Raw genomic sequence first — 15,509 nt, 5'->3', positions numbered from 1 at the left:
TATAAATCTATTAATAGACTAATCTGTTTGTTTATTGATATTTTTTGCTAACAGGCTATATCAATGTTTAGGCTATATGTTAGTAGATAAAAACAAATTAATAATAATAATCATTTAAATAATGCATATTTAAGATTTTATAGTCTTATTTAAAGTAAATTAAGTCTTATCTAAATAAGTTTACTTCTTTCTTTTATACACAGACATTTATTTTGAAGTTTGGCTTTATCGTGAATGTGGCTGCATTCACACTGTCACTGCCGTCAAAACAGCAGAAAAACAAGAATGTGACCGTTCATGTTTTACAGGATATTAAATAAATCTGCTATCGTCACGCAGGCAAAGTGTAAACGAGAGAAGAGGTCATGGTGCCTACAATACTATTTACATCTCCATCTTCCATTGGATAACGAAAAACCACCTGATCTTTATGTAAATAATACTGTACTATATGAATGACAAAGGTCAGGTTTTACAGGTGCTACGGGTATTAAGTACTGCTACATAAAGGCAACTTTAAAGTGCATAGGGCACTCTTTAGCATTCTGTCTGTTAAGTTGCTGTCTGCAAAAGTTAATGTATACATTTTCTGCTTTCTAAACAGCTCAACAAAGCAGCAAGAATGAATACAGGACCAGAAGATGCCAAAGTTCTAGTGATAGGTTCAGGGTTTGCAGGTTTGGCCGCTGCATCCAAGTTAATCGAAGCAGGATTTCAAAACGTCCTGGTTCTTGAGGCAAAGGAAAGAGTTGGAGGTCGAGTTCACACCACCAAACCATTCACCGAGAACATTATCGAAGTTGGAGCAAACTGGATCCATGGGCAGAAAGGAAACCCATTGTACAAGATTGCCAAAGAGGAGAACCTGCTATCTGAAGGACCGTCAGCAATGAAAAACATGTGCCTTCCTCATTCTGTCTCCCCTCGAGATTACTTTTTCAACCAGGATGGCAAGCCAGTCTCCAAATCAATAGTAGATCAAGTGTGTGCACGCTTCAGCAAGCTCACGGATAAAGCTTTTGATGATGAGCTGGACGGCAAGTACAGAAAACTAACACTGGGTGCGTATTTAGATGATGCCTTTGGAGGAACAGCATTATCCAAAACTGAAGATGCCCGACAAGTTTATGAATGGTGCAAGAGGGTTGAATGCACGGATGAGGCTTGCTCCAGTCTGTACGAGATTTCTGCATCTCAGCTTAGCAATTACACCGAGCTAGAGGGAGGCTTTTTCAACACTTTGGGACCTGGTGGATATCGAGCAATTTTAGATGTTCTTCTTAGAGTTGTTCCTTCAGGAGCTGTCCGGTGTAATGCACCAGTTAAGACCATACACTGGGATTTGGTTAAAGAAGGCCAGAGCAAAGAGCAAGATCATCCTGTTCAGGTGGTCTGTGAAAATGGACAGACTTTTGAAGCAGACCATGTGATAGTCACTGTATCTCTTGGTGTTCTCAAAGAGCATGCTAAAACCATGTTCGAACCGACTTTACCAGAAAAGAAGCTGTCCGCTATTGATGATCTCGGCTTTGGGATTGTGAACAAAATCTTTCTGTTTTTCGAGAAAAGTTTCTGGCCGGATGATTGCGCTGGGGTTCAGCTGGTGTGGACAGAGGGACTCGAGGATAAAGATGTGTATGAGGCTCTGTCTGAAGGAGAAGACTGGAAACAGACGTGGTTTAAGAAGATCACTGGTTTTGATACGGTGGCTCGTCATCCTACGGCTCTGTGTGGCTGGATCACGGGCAGAGAAGCACTTTATATGGAGGGTCTTCAGGACAGGGAGATCGGGGAAGTCTGTGTGAGGTACAGTGTATAATGGTGACAAAATTACTCTCTCTCTCTCTCTCTCTCTCTCTCAATTTAATAATTCAGTTCAATAATTGCTTTATTGGCATGATTGCTTATGTTGCAAATGTGTTGCCAAAGCATTTATAAAGTTTACATTAAAAAATCATACATATATTTAAAAAAAACATAGTAAATACAGTAAATAGTAGAAGTAGTTAAAAAAATTAAATAATTAAATAAAAGTACAAATTAAAAATGTTAATAAATCAGAATAAACTACATTTAAAAATAAACATTTATAGATAAAGCAGTAATAATAAATAATAATAATCAGTATATTTACATGGATTCATTTATAATAATCTAGATTCTCTCTAATATTACTTATATTTTATTAAATGTTATTTTTTAAATAATTTATTAGCACACATGCTATTTGAGTGTATGTGTTACATAAATATATTTTTTATTTTATATTTAGATGTAATATTTATATTTAATATTTAGTAAATAACATTGGGGCATCCCAGTGGCGCAGTGGGTAGCACGATCGCCTCACAGCAAGGAGGTCACAGGTTTGAGCATCGGCTGGGTCAGTTAGCATTTCTGTGTGGAGTTTGCATGTTCTCCCCGTGTTTACGTGGGTTTCCTCCACAGTCCAAATACATGCGGTATAGGTGAATTGGATAAACTAAATTGGCCGTAGTGGATGATTTCCAGTACTGGGTGGCAGCTGGAAGGGCATCCGCTGTGTAAAATTTATGCTGGATAAGTTGGCGGTTCATTCCGCTGTAGCAACCCCTGATGAATAAAGAGACCAAGCTGCTGTGAGGTGACAGTGCTAACCACTGAGCTACAGTGTCACCCTAGTGTTGTTATAAATTAAAAAAAAAAAAAACGATATCTGCCTATAGATCAGTAATTAATTAGCATATATAGCAATTAATTATAAACTATCACAATTTAAGCGCTTTGCACATAGTGTATTGTTGTCTGTTGTATTTGTTGTTACTAATAAACTGAATATCTCTATATGTATTTTCACAGGTTGCTCAGGTCTTCCACAGGTTGGTCAGTACCAGAAGTGTCAAAGACGCTGATCTCCAGATGGGGTTCTGATCCTCAAGTCCGCGGCTCTTATACATTTATTCCTGATGGTGTTGATGGAGTGGAAGCACACAAGGCTTTAGCGTCTCCTCTTCCCCCTAAACACAGGTCCAGGGGAAGGAAGGTAACATTTTAATATCCTGTATAAATGTTTGAATTATATTACACATGTTTAATTTTTATCCGTACAGTCTAAAATATACAAAAATCTGAATATAATGAATATAACTAATGACTATATATTTGCCAATGGTATTTAAAAAGGACATAGTGTTATTTATTTTATTTAGTTTTAGTTTTGTTACATGCTTTTAGCATTAATGGTGTTTTAAAACTTTTTTTCTTTTTTAAATATTTCCCAGAATATGTTTAACAGAGCAAGTAAATTTTCACAGTATGTCCGATATTATTTTTTCTTCTGGAGAAAGTTTTGTTTTATTTCAGCTAGAATAAAAGCAGTTTTTTATTTTTTAAACACCATTTTAAAGTAAAAATTATTAGCCCCTTTAAGCTATTGTTTTTTTGATAGTCTACAGGACAAACCATCAATATACAATAACTTGCCTAATTACCCTAACCTGGCTAGTTAACATAATTACCCTAGTTAAGCCTTTAAATGTCACTTTAAGCTGTATAGAAGTGTCTTGTAAAATATTATTTACTGTCATCATGGCAAAGAATAAATAAATCAGTTATTAGAAATGAGTTATTAAACTATTATGTTTAGAAATGCATTGAGTCGACTAAAAAGGCTCTGTAGCAAGTTACCTTACAATTTTAAGTTTTAAAAAGTAAAAAATAAAATACAGTGTAGCTTATGGATATGGTGGCACGGTGGCTCGGTTAGCACTGTCGCCTCACAGCAAGAGGGTTGCTGGTTCAAGTCCCGGCTGGGCCAGGTAACATTTCTGTGTGGGAGTTTGCATGTTCTCCCTGTGTTGGTGTGGGTTTCCTCTGCATGCTCCGATTTCCCCCACAGTCCAAACACATGCGCTATAGGTAAATTGGATGAACTAAATTGGCCATAGTGTATGAGTGTGTGTGTGAATGCAAAAGTATATGGGTGTTCCCCAGTACTGGGTTGCAGCTGGAAGGGCATCCGCTGTGTAAAACATATGCTGGAATAGTTGATGATTCATTCCGATGTGGAGACCCCTAAAATAGAGATTAAGACTAAGAAAAATGAATGAATGAGCTTATAGATATACTTAAAGGGCACCTATGGTAAAAAAATCTACTTTTCAAGCTGTTTGGACAGACATATGTGCATGTATGGCATATAGACCGTCATATTGGGGTGATATAAGCACACCCAGTGCTTTTTTTTCAATTTAACAACATAAAAACAGTGGACCAATTGGAGCTGTTTTCAAACCAACCGCAACTTTACGTAGGAGAGCGGTCCCCCCGCCCACCAATATTGATTGACAGGCGCAAACTGACATCATATCCTCAGTTTGTTGATTCACGTCCGCCATTTTCAGCATGAGTCGAAGCGATATCACTAAAGAAACACCCTAGCTCTATTTTTAGATGCAAGGCTCATTGAGCTCAACACAAGAGCAATATTCTCCACATTATCGCTCTAATCGGAATTATTGGTTGTATCTTTAGGTAGGTTTGCAAACATGTGTACTTCTCATTGAGTCTACCTTATACTTCAGCCGTTTGAATTTCTCGCGATCCCAGAAGCTCCCTGTGATCTTAACTAGCATGCGTTTTAGAATTCTAAACATCGGTTTCTATCAGGGTACACTCAAGTCGACGGCTGGGCGCCGCGGACCGCTGCAGAAACCTATGTTTAGAATTCAAAAATGCGTGGCGCGACGATTCAGGACACATGTTTCTGCCGCGCTACAGAGTGTCTGGTGTGCCATGTCGCGGCTTCGAGCAGCGCTCCGGTGCCTCAGTCAAAGTTAATTCGGTGTCCGTGGTTATTAGTTTCTGTGTACAAGCTCGGCACTTGAAACTTGCACACAGTTGGCTGTAAAACTGTACAAGGACACAAATGATTTTGTACTCTCTGCTTGGTCTGTGTCCGAGTCGTACATGTACGACTGATTGCTGATCCTCTCACTCCAGCTCGTTCTCGCAGTCTGCCTGTCAGACTCTGTTGCAAACGCAGAGCGGGTGATCACTAATTTACATGTGAAGCAACACACCCCTAAATCAGCGAGCTGTGGACACGCCCCCAACATGACACTTTTTAACACATTATAATAAAAAAATCTGAATTGTGTTTTAAACTGAACCTAAACTGGCACACTCAGAAGAACCATAATATTAATATTAAATCATAAAAAAGAGGTAAACTATGTGCCCTTTAAAACTAACATATTGATACTAATGATTTCACAGGGACTTTATTAACAATTTTTTGTCTCTCTGTTTTTGAAGAATCTTCAGATTTTGTTTGCTGGTGAAGCGACGCATGTGAACTTCTACACCACCACCCATGGAGCCTATTTATCCGGACTCCGAGAAGCAGAAAGACTCATCAGCTATTACTCTGACTGAACATACAGTCACAAAGATAGAGGAACATACACTTTGGTTTTATGAAGAAACATTTTATGAGCGTAAAAAACACTTTATAGACTTGCTCTTACATCATATAGAGTCTGCGTTTTGTCTTTGCATGACCCAGAAGACATTTATAGCTTAACTGTGAGTGCTTACAAATGACATCCACCTGCTCGTGTTATCATGCATATCTCCGTCCTGTTAATTGTTAAACATCACCGACGTGTCGTACGTGTAGTACTGATGAAGAAATATTCTTTTGCACTTGCCAAGCATTTATACAGTTATGGAGAAAAAAATTAAAAAACCACTTGAAAATTCCTAGTTTCTCTGGATTTATTAGGTGTGTGTGTGTATGAGTAATATTATTTGTTTTATTTTATAAACATCTAATTTTTTTCCAAATTTTAATAATAATAATAATAATAATGATTTTAATGTATAAAATGATTTATAATTACAATTTTTTTTTTCAGAAAATATCAATTGGTCACAATAAAAAATCATTGTGATTGAAAACCAGGGTTATTCCAGCAAACATCGATTTCTTAACTTTTTAGAACTAAAACAAAATATGTTGTCTTAAAATGAACATAATTATGTGTTTTGTTTGTTTATTGTTTTATGCAAAATAATAATAACAAATGATAAAATTACAACATTCAGAATTATGTCATCAGTATATTATAGAATAAAAATAAATTATGTATTGCTCAAAGACATAAATCGAAGAAACTGGGAATTTTCATGTGCTCTTAATCTCATTTCATTGTACAATATTCATATTTTCCAAAAAGAATGTTAGTCAATTATAGACGTAAATTAGTATATTACAGCATTTTTTTTAAATCCTGACCTACATGTACATGTATTTTGAAAATTTAGAAATGAAGCTGATCCATATAACATATGATGAGCTATTTATCTGCAATACAGTGCCTTGATTGAACAGAATCGTTTATTGGGAATATCTATGTTTGTCTATTTAAAACAATAAAAGCACTTTTACCCCCAAATTATTTTCTACTCATTTGTTCAATTTTTTTAATTAATTGTAATGTTAGCCATGTCATTTAAACTGTGAAATCCAGCATGTATGGATTTGGGAAATGCATTGTGATTATCAATTTCTGTAGCTGAATACTGTTAGGCTCCTAGGAAAAATATTAAATAGAGCTATTCAAATGTATTATGAAACTCTATTTATATGGCAATATTTACTGCAGAATAATAAAATATCAGATTTTTTCCAATATCGTGCAGCCCTAACGTTCCTTTATAAGAAATTCGCTAAAGTTCACAGCAACAAAATTAATTGTTTTGAAAATGTCTTTTATTTTGAAAATATCTTACTTCCGGTGAGTTAATTGTCCTCTTTCCGTCGTTTGCTTCACTCTGCTGCAGACACCGGTGTGAGTGGAAATAACATGATCATCTGTGCGAAATTGGAGCAACAGTAAAAAGTGAGACAAAGGTGAGAAAATCGAGACACAAATCCATAACACAGGAGTCGATGTCACTTTCGTTTATATTTAGGAATCACTTGTTGTGTCGTTTGATCAAAAGTTTGCATCGGAATGCAGTAATTAGCTAGCTGACGGTTTAACTTATGTTAACGTTACTGACTTTAAGTGTTTCCATCAGTGTTCATTATCTCAATTATAAACTTTCAATTATGGCCTTAATGTGAACTGAGCAGCTGTACAAAGATAAACAGACGAGAATCTGACTAGTTTGCTTCAGCTAACAGGATCTAATCTGACTAACTAAACAAACTAATAAACTTTATACTTTAATAGTACTGACTGTGAATTTCAAAACCCGGGCAAACTGCAGAGAAAATATTGTTTGTAATCGATGTTATTTAAATATATGTAGATATTATTGCGTTCTAGATGGTCAGTTAAGCACATTTACTATTTATAGGATCATTTAAGTTACAGTACTATAATACTACATAGTCAAGTAGCTGTACCATTCATTCATTCATTCTCCTTCAGCTTAAGTTAGTCCCTTTATTAATCAGGTGCCACCACAGTGGAATGAATCGCCAACTTATCCAGCATATGTTTTACACAGCAGATGCCCTTCCAGCTGCAACCCAGTACTGGGAAACATACCTACACACTCATTCACACACATACACTATGGCCAATTTAGGTTATTCAATTCCCCTATAGCGCATGTCTTTGGACTTTGGGGGAAACCGGAGCACCTGGAGGGAAACCCACGCTGACATGGGAGAACATGCAAACTCTACACAAAAATGCCAACTGACTCAGCCAGGACTTGAACCAGCGACCTTCTTGCTGTGAGAGGCGGTAGTGCTAACCACTGAGCCACCATGTAGCCCCTAGCTGTACCATAATGCAACAGTATTTATATATCATTGTGGTATTTGTTGAACTTCGTTAAACTGACTCAATGAGATTTTAGGGTTTGGACTGAATTAAATTTACAAAAGATATTTCATTTAGAGAAAAATTAAATGCAAGTGTCTTAATAAAATGAAAGATGTCAGTATGGACGAAATAGTATTTTAAATTCACTGAGCACAACATATATATATTTGTGAAAAATCAAATGACGTGCACAATTTTATAACACGTTTATTATTAAAAGCCTTTACTGAAAATGGGTCAAATCTTGTGGTTTGAAGGATAGTGGCACAGTTTTAATGACGATTAATTAGTTTTATGGTCTTTTGATTTGTTGTAAAATGTTTCATAATTAGTATGAATTATTATTAAACTGAAATATGTTTTAGTGGGTCTTTCTGTAAATTATAATAAAAAAATGTATGAGAGTCATGATTTTTTTTATCAGAAAAGAAATTGAGACACATTCAATAATACAAATTATTATTATTGTTAATGTTAAATATTATTGTATTATTGGTTTGATTCTTGATTCCTATGCTGTATTGAACCATATGAATAGGGATATTATTTTCTAAATAGTTTTAAGTATTTCCCAATTTATATTTGCATTCTCCATCACATATATGCCCAGTCTGGTGCAAAATCAATTTTTAATTATATTTTAAAATAATAAATATAATATATATTGTATATATATTGTGATGCCGGAAGTGGTGTTAGTGAGGCCAGCAGTAGGCGCTCAACTTGCAGTCTGTGTATTGACACCCCAGTATATTGACGGGTACTCTTTCTGCTTGTTAAGTCATGACGTATGAATACTGTTTCCAGGTCCAAGCTGCTACTCATTAAAATTGAGAAAAGATTTGTTTATGACCACTTATTAGTCCTATCACACTTTAAAGTGAATTTTATATAAAATCATGGTGTACACAACAACAATTTCTGGACTTGCTGCATCACAAACATCAAAATTTTACCAATTTATAAAAAATGTATCACTTTCTGGCCATCAGATATTAGGTATATGGATATATATTGCGATTGTGATTTTCGAAAGTATTACATTGCTTTGTAAACGTCTCCCCATTCAGTCTGATAGAGCGCTTGGACCAGGAAGCCGCTTCGTGTGACGTCACACTTAACAAGCAGATACTGCTCAGTGAGTGCTGTCTTTCAGGTGAGATGTTAAACCGAGGTCCTGACTCTGTGGTCGTTAAAAATCTCAGGATGTCCTTCGAAAAAGAGTGGCATCCTGGCCAAATTTATCCACTGGCCTCTGTCCATCATGGCCTCCTAACCATCCCCATATCATAATTGGCTTCATCACTCCTCTCCATCAATCATCTGGTGTGTGGTCTGCACACTGGTGGTGGATGAGGAGTGACGAAAATGTGTAAAGCGCTTTGAGCGTCCATGAAAGTGCAATATAAATGTAAGAAATGATTATTTAGATTTCCAATTTTAATATGTAAATTACCTAAAAATCTTAACACTTCAAAAAATGATGAATCAAACAGAAAATGAATTTAGGAAACACCCAAATTGAATTGATGTGTATAACGTGCAAGCAGAAAGGGTAGCAAATAGATCATTTAAATATTATTTGTCCTACTGCATTTAGACTTGTGTTGGAAAATAGGATTGCTTTTTCATCATAACACCATGGGACGCTTCTAAAATACTGAACTGGGTTATTACAGTATTGCGAATCACAATTAAGAATATTGATTTAAAAAAATATGGATCATGACAGACAGCTTGAGAAAGTTGCTCCGCCCTCTGTAAACACTGACGTGTTCATTTCCAGTAGCACTGCATTTGTGAACACTTCTCTTCCTCTTTATTTCACTCTCTTCATCAAGGTCTCTTGGCTGATCATCACATATCTGTAACCTCTAAAGTTCTTCTACACCAACAATGGAGATGATCCTGAATCATTTAACACCTTCAAGGAGGTCTCTGCTGTTTGTCTTCATCGCAGTATGGCTTTTTGTTTCCATTTCCTCCGATGAAGATTACTACAAGCTTTTGGGTATCTCGAGAGAAGCCAGCACACGTGAGATTCGACAGGCGTTCAAAAAGCTCGCTCTCACGATGCATCCAGACAAAAACCCTGTAAGTCGCTTTATTATGGAATGCGGGTCAGATACAGTGGGTAAAATAAGTATTGAACATGTGACTGTTTTTCTCACATGATATATTTTTATAAGAGCTGTTGACTTGAAATTTTCGCCCGATGTCGGTAACAACCAAAGAAATCCATCCATACAAAGAAAAAACGAATGAGTTTAGAAGGCATAGTTCAGCCCAAATAACTACAGACACTCCCTCGAGTGATTTCAAACCTTTATGTGCTGCTTTATTCTGAAAAAAAAAGATGATATTCTGAAAACCTGTAACCATTGACTTCCATAATAGAAAAAACAAATACTATGGAAGTCAGTGGTTACAGGTTTATAACATTCTTCAAAATATCTTCTTTTGTGTTTAACAGAAAAAAAAGAAACTCAAAGGGTTGAAACAAGTAAAGATTGAGTAAATGATGACAATGTTCTTTGTTAGATGAACTATCTCTTTAAGTTATGTGTAATAGATTGAAATGACACAGGGAAAAAATATTGAACACATGAAGAATTGAAAGTGTACAAAGGCATGGAAAGCCCAGACAGCAGCTGAAATCTTTCAGTAGTTAATCAGCAAGCTTGCCTCTCTTCGGTTTAAATTAATATTAGAAGCCTCAGTCCCAGCACCTATATAACCAGATGATGAAGATGAAACCATGGTGGACATTTCAGCAAGACCTGTTCTGGACTGGCCATCTGACAGACCGGGCAGTTTCCTGCTGGGCCGATGTACTTTTTGGGCCGGTTTGATCATCTTCTTATGATCTGATTGGCGCATAAAATGCTTAGCAGCCTATCAAATATTTCTGCCTAATCAATTGATGATGCTGTGATCTGTGCCGCTCTGGAAGTAAGATGTTTTTTTTTCATACAGACTAGCCCATGTGACAAAATCTGCAGCCCACTGGTTCTTTTCTTTATTGACATTAAGATGACCCATCTTAATCTCAAACTCCCATTTTGGGCTCTGTGTGAGCGTGCAACGTCGGTGTGCATTTGTCAAAATAGTCGAGAATCAGAGAGAAGGAGAAGAAACGGAAGGGAGGAACAGAGAAATTGCGGGAAAATATGGACAAAATGTTGCAAAATAACTAAGATGTTTTCTGCTGCGGGACTTTCATCAGTGATCACTGGCAGCACCAGTGAGAAAGAAAAAGAAAGGAAGAGGGTTGAAGTGAGTGTAGAGCTTGCAGTAAGCATAACTGCTTTCAGAACACTTAGGATGTGAAATAAATGCAGATACCCCTTGTTAAAACGGAGACAAAACATAAAATAATGGTGATTAGCACTGTAATAAATGAATAGCATCCTATGCTCTGAGACTACGTGAGTTTGGCTTGTTACATTTATGTACGCGGGAGTAGAAAGCAACACTATAACCATAAGGTGGTCAAAACTACTTTTTTTTTTGTCACTGTCAGGTTAAGTCTAAAGCAAACAGCAGATCTTTAAGCTATGTTTCACTGTTGAGTTAAACGTTTTAATTTTTGAATGGTCTCTGATACATTGCTTTTATTATTTAACTTAATTTTGTTAATCAACATTAACTGTGTGCGTCAGCAGGCAGTTTTTGTTATGTCCATTATTTAATATAGGCTTCCTCAAAACACACAGGCACACACAAGATGGACTTCCAGTGTGGATAAAATTTTTTATTTTATAATAGTAAATATAATATAATAACTTATATTAGTTAATTAGTTATAAGTTAATATAAATAAGTTTTTAATTTGCAAACTCTCATTATTTCCTATTTGTGCTTTTATAGAATAGGAGTTGGAAAACATATTCAAGGGCGTCTACAGATAGCGTTTTGATTGTATGTAGTGGCCCAAAATGCCAGGGCTAAGAATTTGTATTAGTTTTGGTACCAGTCCAGCCCTGAGCAAGACCATGATCCCAGATATATCCAAGGAAACCCTCAATGTGCTTTACAGAAGTGTTTTTCAGCCATCGATAAACATCCAGTTAAAGGTTGATGTAACTATCTTCAATTTTAAAAGATTCCTTTTACAGCATCGTTAATGTAATTTAATCACAATATAGTCAGTTAAATAGATATGTGACCATCTATTTAGCGTTCAAGCTAAAGTGTTTATTTAACATTTATTGTTCAGGCATAAAACAAGTGAAAGGCCGTTTAAATGCAAACATCGTCAGAAGCAGCAGCTGAGCGCAGAGAAATGTTGTGGTAAAATAAATGTTCATATTTTAAAGATATGGCGACATGTCAATGAAACCCACATTATATTGTATCTCAATCAGGCAGTGACGATCATTGATTTTAAATAAACCAAATCTTAAATGCAGCAATTGTTATAATGGTTTTTTATGGCACGACAGTTCAGCGGAAGAGCCTGAGCCCCGTGCATAAGGTTTATTAGTTTCAGAAAAAGAAAATAAAGCTTCTAGAATACAGTAAAAAATAGGAACTAAAGGTCATCGATGAGACCCACAGATACATCTAGATTTTTAGTATGAGCAAAAAAAAAATGCATGCAACTCCATTCTCCATACAAGAGGTGTTTTGAAGCTGTCATTACTACAAAAAACCTCTTATACAAAGTATTGAATACATTTCAGTAGTTCAGTATTTTCTCCTTGTGTCATTCCACTGTTATTGCACACGTTTTTTGTTTTGGCTGTATGTTTGGATTGTTTGGGTTTTTGGGTCAGCAGCTTCTTTAGAAATATATTTACTAGGAAAAATCATGATGCGTTCAATACTTATTTTCAATATTTTATCTATGCGGCATGTTTCATTGAGAATGTTGTGATTGTCTTTTCAGAACGATGAAACGGCCCACGACAAGTTTTTGAAGATTAATCGGGCCTACGAGGTGTTGAAGGATGAGGACTTGAGGAAGAAATATGATAAGTATGGAGAGAAAGGCCTGCAAGATGAACAGCAGGGAGGAAGATATGAAAGCTGGAACTATTACAGATATGATTTTGGTAATTATTTTTTTCTGCGTGATGTTCTGTGTGGATGAAGATTTTAAAGTGTTACAGTACAACAGTGAACATGTTGGAGGGTATGCTGTAATTGTCTCTATACTGAAGGAAAATCATGTTTTTTCAGGAATCTATGATGATGATCCAGAAATTACTACATTAGACAGAGGAGATTTTGGTAAGTGTTGATGTAATTTAACCCGAAATAAGTGATGGACTGTATTTATTTGAAAACAAAAGAAGAAAAAAGCTTAAAAAAAGGATGCTGTATTGAATCCCACCAAAACATTTTCAGATTATTAAAATAAAATAAAAAATAAAGTGCCCTCAACTTTTACAAATTATGCATCCTGACATGTAAATGCATCCCAGTCATGTATATATAATACTTTTGGTGTATTAATTCAGCAAAAAAATAAACGATACAATAAATTTGATTTATATAATGTTATTTTTTATGCCTGGGGTATGAATAATTTCTGTCAATCTCACACACATATACACACAGTAAATTATTGATTCCTCCTGTGAAGTTGTAATCTGTTTTCAAATATTTTCCAAGTGATGTTTAACGGAGAGACATTTTTAAAAAGCATATCATTTTTAATAAATAATTTCTTTAGTCTTCGCCATGCTGACAGTACGTAATATTTTACTAGTTATTTTGCTAAATAAAATACTAGTATTCAGCTTAGAGTGCAATTTAAAGTATTATCTAAAGTTAATTATGTTAATTATGCAAGCTCGTAAAAAACAATGTATGTATATCATTTTTAAAGGGGACTAATATTGACTGTTTCAGGCAAACTAAAAGAAATATTACTTTATTTTAATACTAACCAATGAGAATTTGAGGGAAAAAATGTGCCGGAAAACAAAACATAAAATAATGGAATTTAATTTACAGAAATTTACTTTAAAATAATGAATGTTAAATTAAAGAAATTTACCGTAAAATAATGAACTTTTTTTTTTTTTAAATGTTTCAGGCAAACTAAAAGAAATATTATTTTTTTTTAATACTAACCAATGAGAATTTGAGGGGAAAAATGTGCTAGGGTGCTGGAAGACAAAACATAAAATAATGGAATTTAAATTACAAAAATTTACTGTAAAATAATGAATTTTAAATTACTGAAATTTACAGTTAAATAATGCAAGTTAAATTACAGAAATTTACCGTAAAATAATGAACATTAAATTACAGAAATTTACCAAAAAATAATGAACGTTAAATTACAGAAATGTATCATAAAATAATGTACGTTAAATTACAGAAATGTATCATAAGATAATGTACGTTAAATTACAGAAATTTACCGTAAAATAATGTATGTTAAATTACAGAAAATTACCATAAAATAATGAACGTTAAATTACAGAAATTTACCGTAAAATAATGGACATTTAATAACAGAAATTTACCGTAAAATAATGGACATTTAATAACAGAAATTTACCGTAAGATAATGTACGGTAAATTACAGAAATTTACTGTAAAATAATGGACGTTTAATCACAGAAATTTACTGTAAAATAATGGACGTTTAATCACAGAAATTTACTGTAAAATTATGCACATTAAATTACAAAAATTTTCTTAAATTTAAATTTCCAGTAAATTTCTGTAACGTGTTATTTTACAGCAATTTTCTGTAATTTATCGGCCAATATTTTAAAATAAAAATAATAAAGTAAAATAATGGATTTTTTTTACAGAGTAGTATTTGTAGACAAAAGCTCAATTTTCTGTAATTTAGCCTATTAATTTTCAAATCAGATTTCTAAAAACACACCCATGATATCTTTTAAGCTGATCTAGCTGTGTTTATAGAGGACTGAGCAGCTTCTGCCAGTGGTGGAGTGTTGACACACCGGTTTTGTCTTTTTCCACAGATGCAGCTGTAAATTCTGGGGAGGTCTGGTTCGTGAATTTCTATTTCCCACGCTGCTCACACTGTCACGATCTTGCCCCTACGGTGCGTAATTCAGTTATCTCCCACTTACAATCACTTTCTCCTCACACGTTTGATTATTATAGTCACTGTAGTGGATCTGTCTGATGTGTGAATGAACCCTACAGTGGCGGGAGTTTGCTAAGGAAATGGACGGTGTGATTCGGATTGGTGCTGTGAACTGTGGTGATAATGGCATGTTGTGTCGCAGCAAAGGCATCAACAGTTACCCCAGCCTCTACGTGTTCAGAGCAGGAATGGTAAGAGCATTGTCCAAAGGGCTGCACGATATTGGAAAAATCGGACATTGCGGTATTTTGTTTTGATGTGATATTTATTGCAGTATGAATGAATATAATTACCTCTATTTGGAAAGATTTCAATTATTTACAGGGTTTCTGCAGGTTTCACCAAGTTAAATTCAAGATTTTTAAGACATTTGAAGACCATTATGAATGAAATTTTAGACTAGTACAAGGCTAAATGCAAAGTTTTTCGAATGTCCCAGTTGGAAAAGATTTTTATATGTCCTATCAAGAAATGTATTATTATTTACTAATAAAACATTTAAATAATTTAGTTATTTTCTTAGCAAAATCTATTAAATAATGTGTCAAAACAAGCAAGCTCAAGTTATATACATACAGCTTTTCAACAACTTCTTTGAAATAAAA

General features: G+C 34.8%; 2 protein-coding genes across 4 annotated transcripts in view; both read left to right on the top strand.

Annotated features, from left to right (window-relative positions):
• The first annotated feature begins 262 nt into the window (after positions 1–262).
• On the top strand, positions 263–6,437 carry zgc:66484 (uncharacterized protein LOC327557 homolog). 3 transcript variants are annotated; one of them, XM_056465867.1, is made up of 4 exons: positions 263–432; positions 605–1,806; positions 2,839–3,022; positions 5,296–6,437. In XM_056465867.1, the coding sequence occupies exons 1-4, from the start codon at positions 298–300 to the stop codon at positions 5,413–5,415; spliced, it is 1,641 nt and encodes a 546-aa protein (XP_056321842.1). In that variant the 5' UTR covers positions 263–297; the 3' UTR covers positions 5,416–6,437. The 3 variants fall into 3 exon arrangements, with proteins under 3 accessions (XP_056321842.1, XP_056321844.1, XP_056321843.1); XM_056465869.1 differs by having other exon boundaries at positions 396–464; XM_056465868.1 differs by lacking the exon at positions 263–432 and adding an exon at positions 437–478.
• A 404-nt stretch (positions 6,438–6,841) lies between these two features.
• Positions 6,842–15,509, top strand: part of dnajc10 (DnaJ (Hsp40) homolog, subfamily C, member 10) — a 28,073-nt gene continuing 19,405 nt past the window's right edge. Inside the window, exons 1-6 of the mRNA XM_056465866.1 lie at positions 6,842–6,895; positions 9,665–9,917; positions 12,715–12,880; positions 13,008–13,058; positions 14,777–14,859; positions 14,964–15,095. Coding sequence (XP_056321841.1) covers positions 9,720–9,917; positions 12,715–12,880; positions 13,008–13,058; positions 14,777–14,859; positions 14,964–15,095 — 630 coding nt within the window. The 5' untranslated portion in view covers positions 6,842–6,895; positions 9,665–9,719. The remainder of the gene's footprint in view (positions 6,896–9,664; positions 9,918–12,714; positions 12,881–13,007; positions 13,059–14,776; positions 14,860–14,963; positions 15,096–15,509) is intronic.

Source organism: Danio aesculapii, chromosome 9, assembly GCF_903798145.1.
Source record: "Danio aesculapii chromosome 9, fDanAes4.1, whole genome shotgun sequence".
In the NCBI taxonomy this organism is placed as follows: domain Eukaryota; kingdom Metazoa; phylum Chordata; class Actinopteri; order Cypriniformes; family Danionidae; genus Danio; species Danio aesculapii.
Note: the sequence above shows the minus strand (reverse complement) of the source record. Positions and strands in the feature narration are given on the sequence as shown.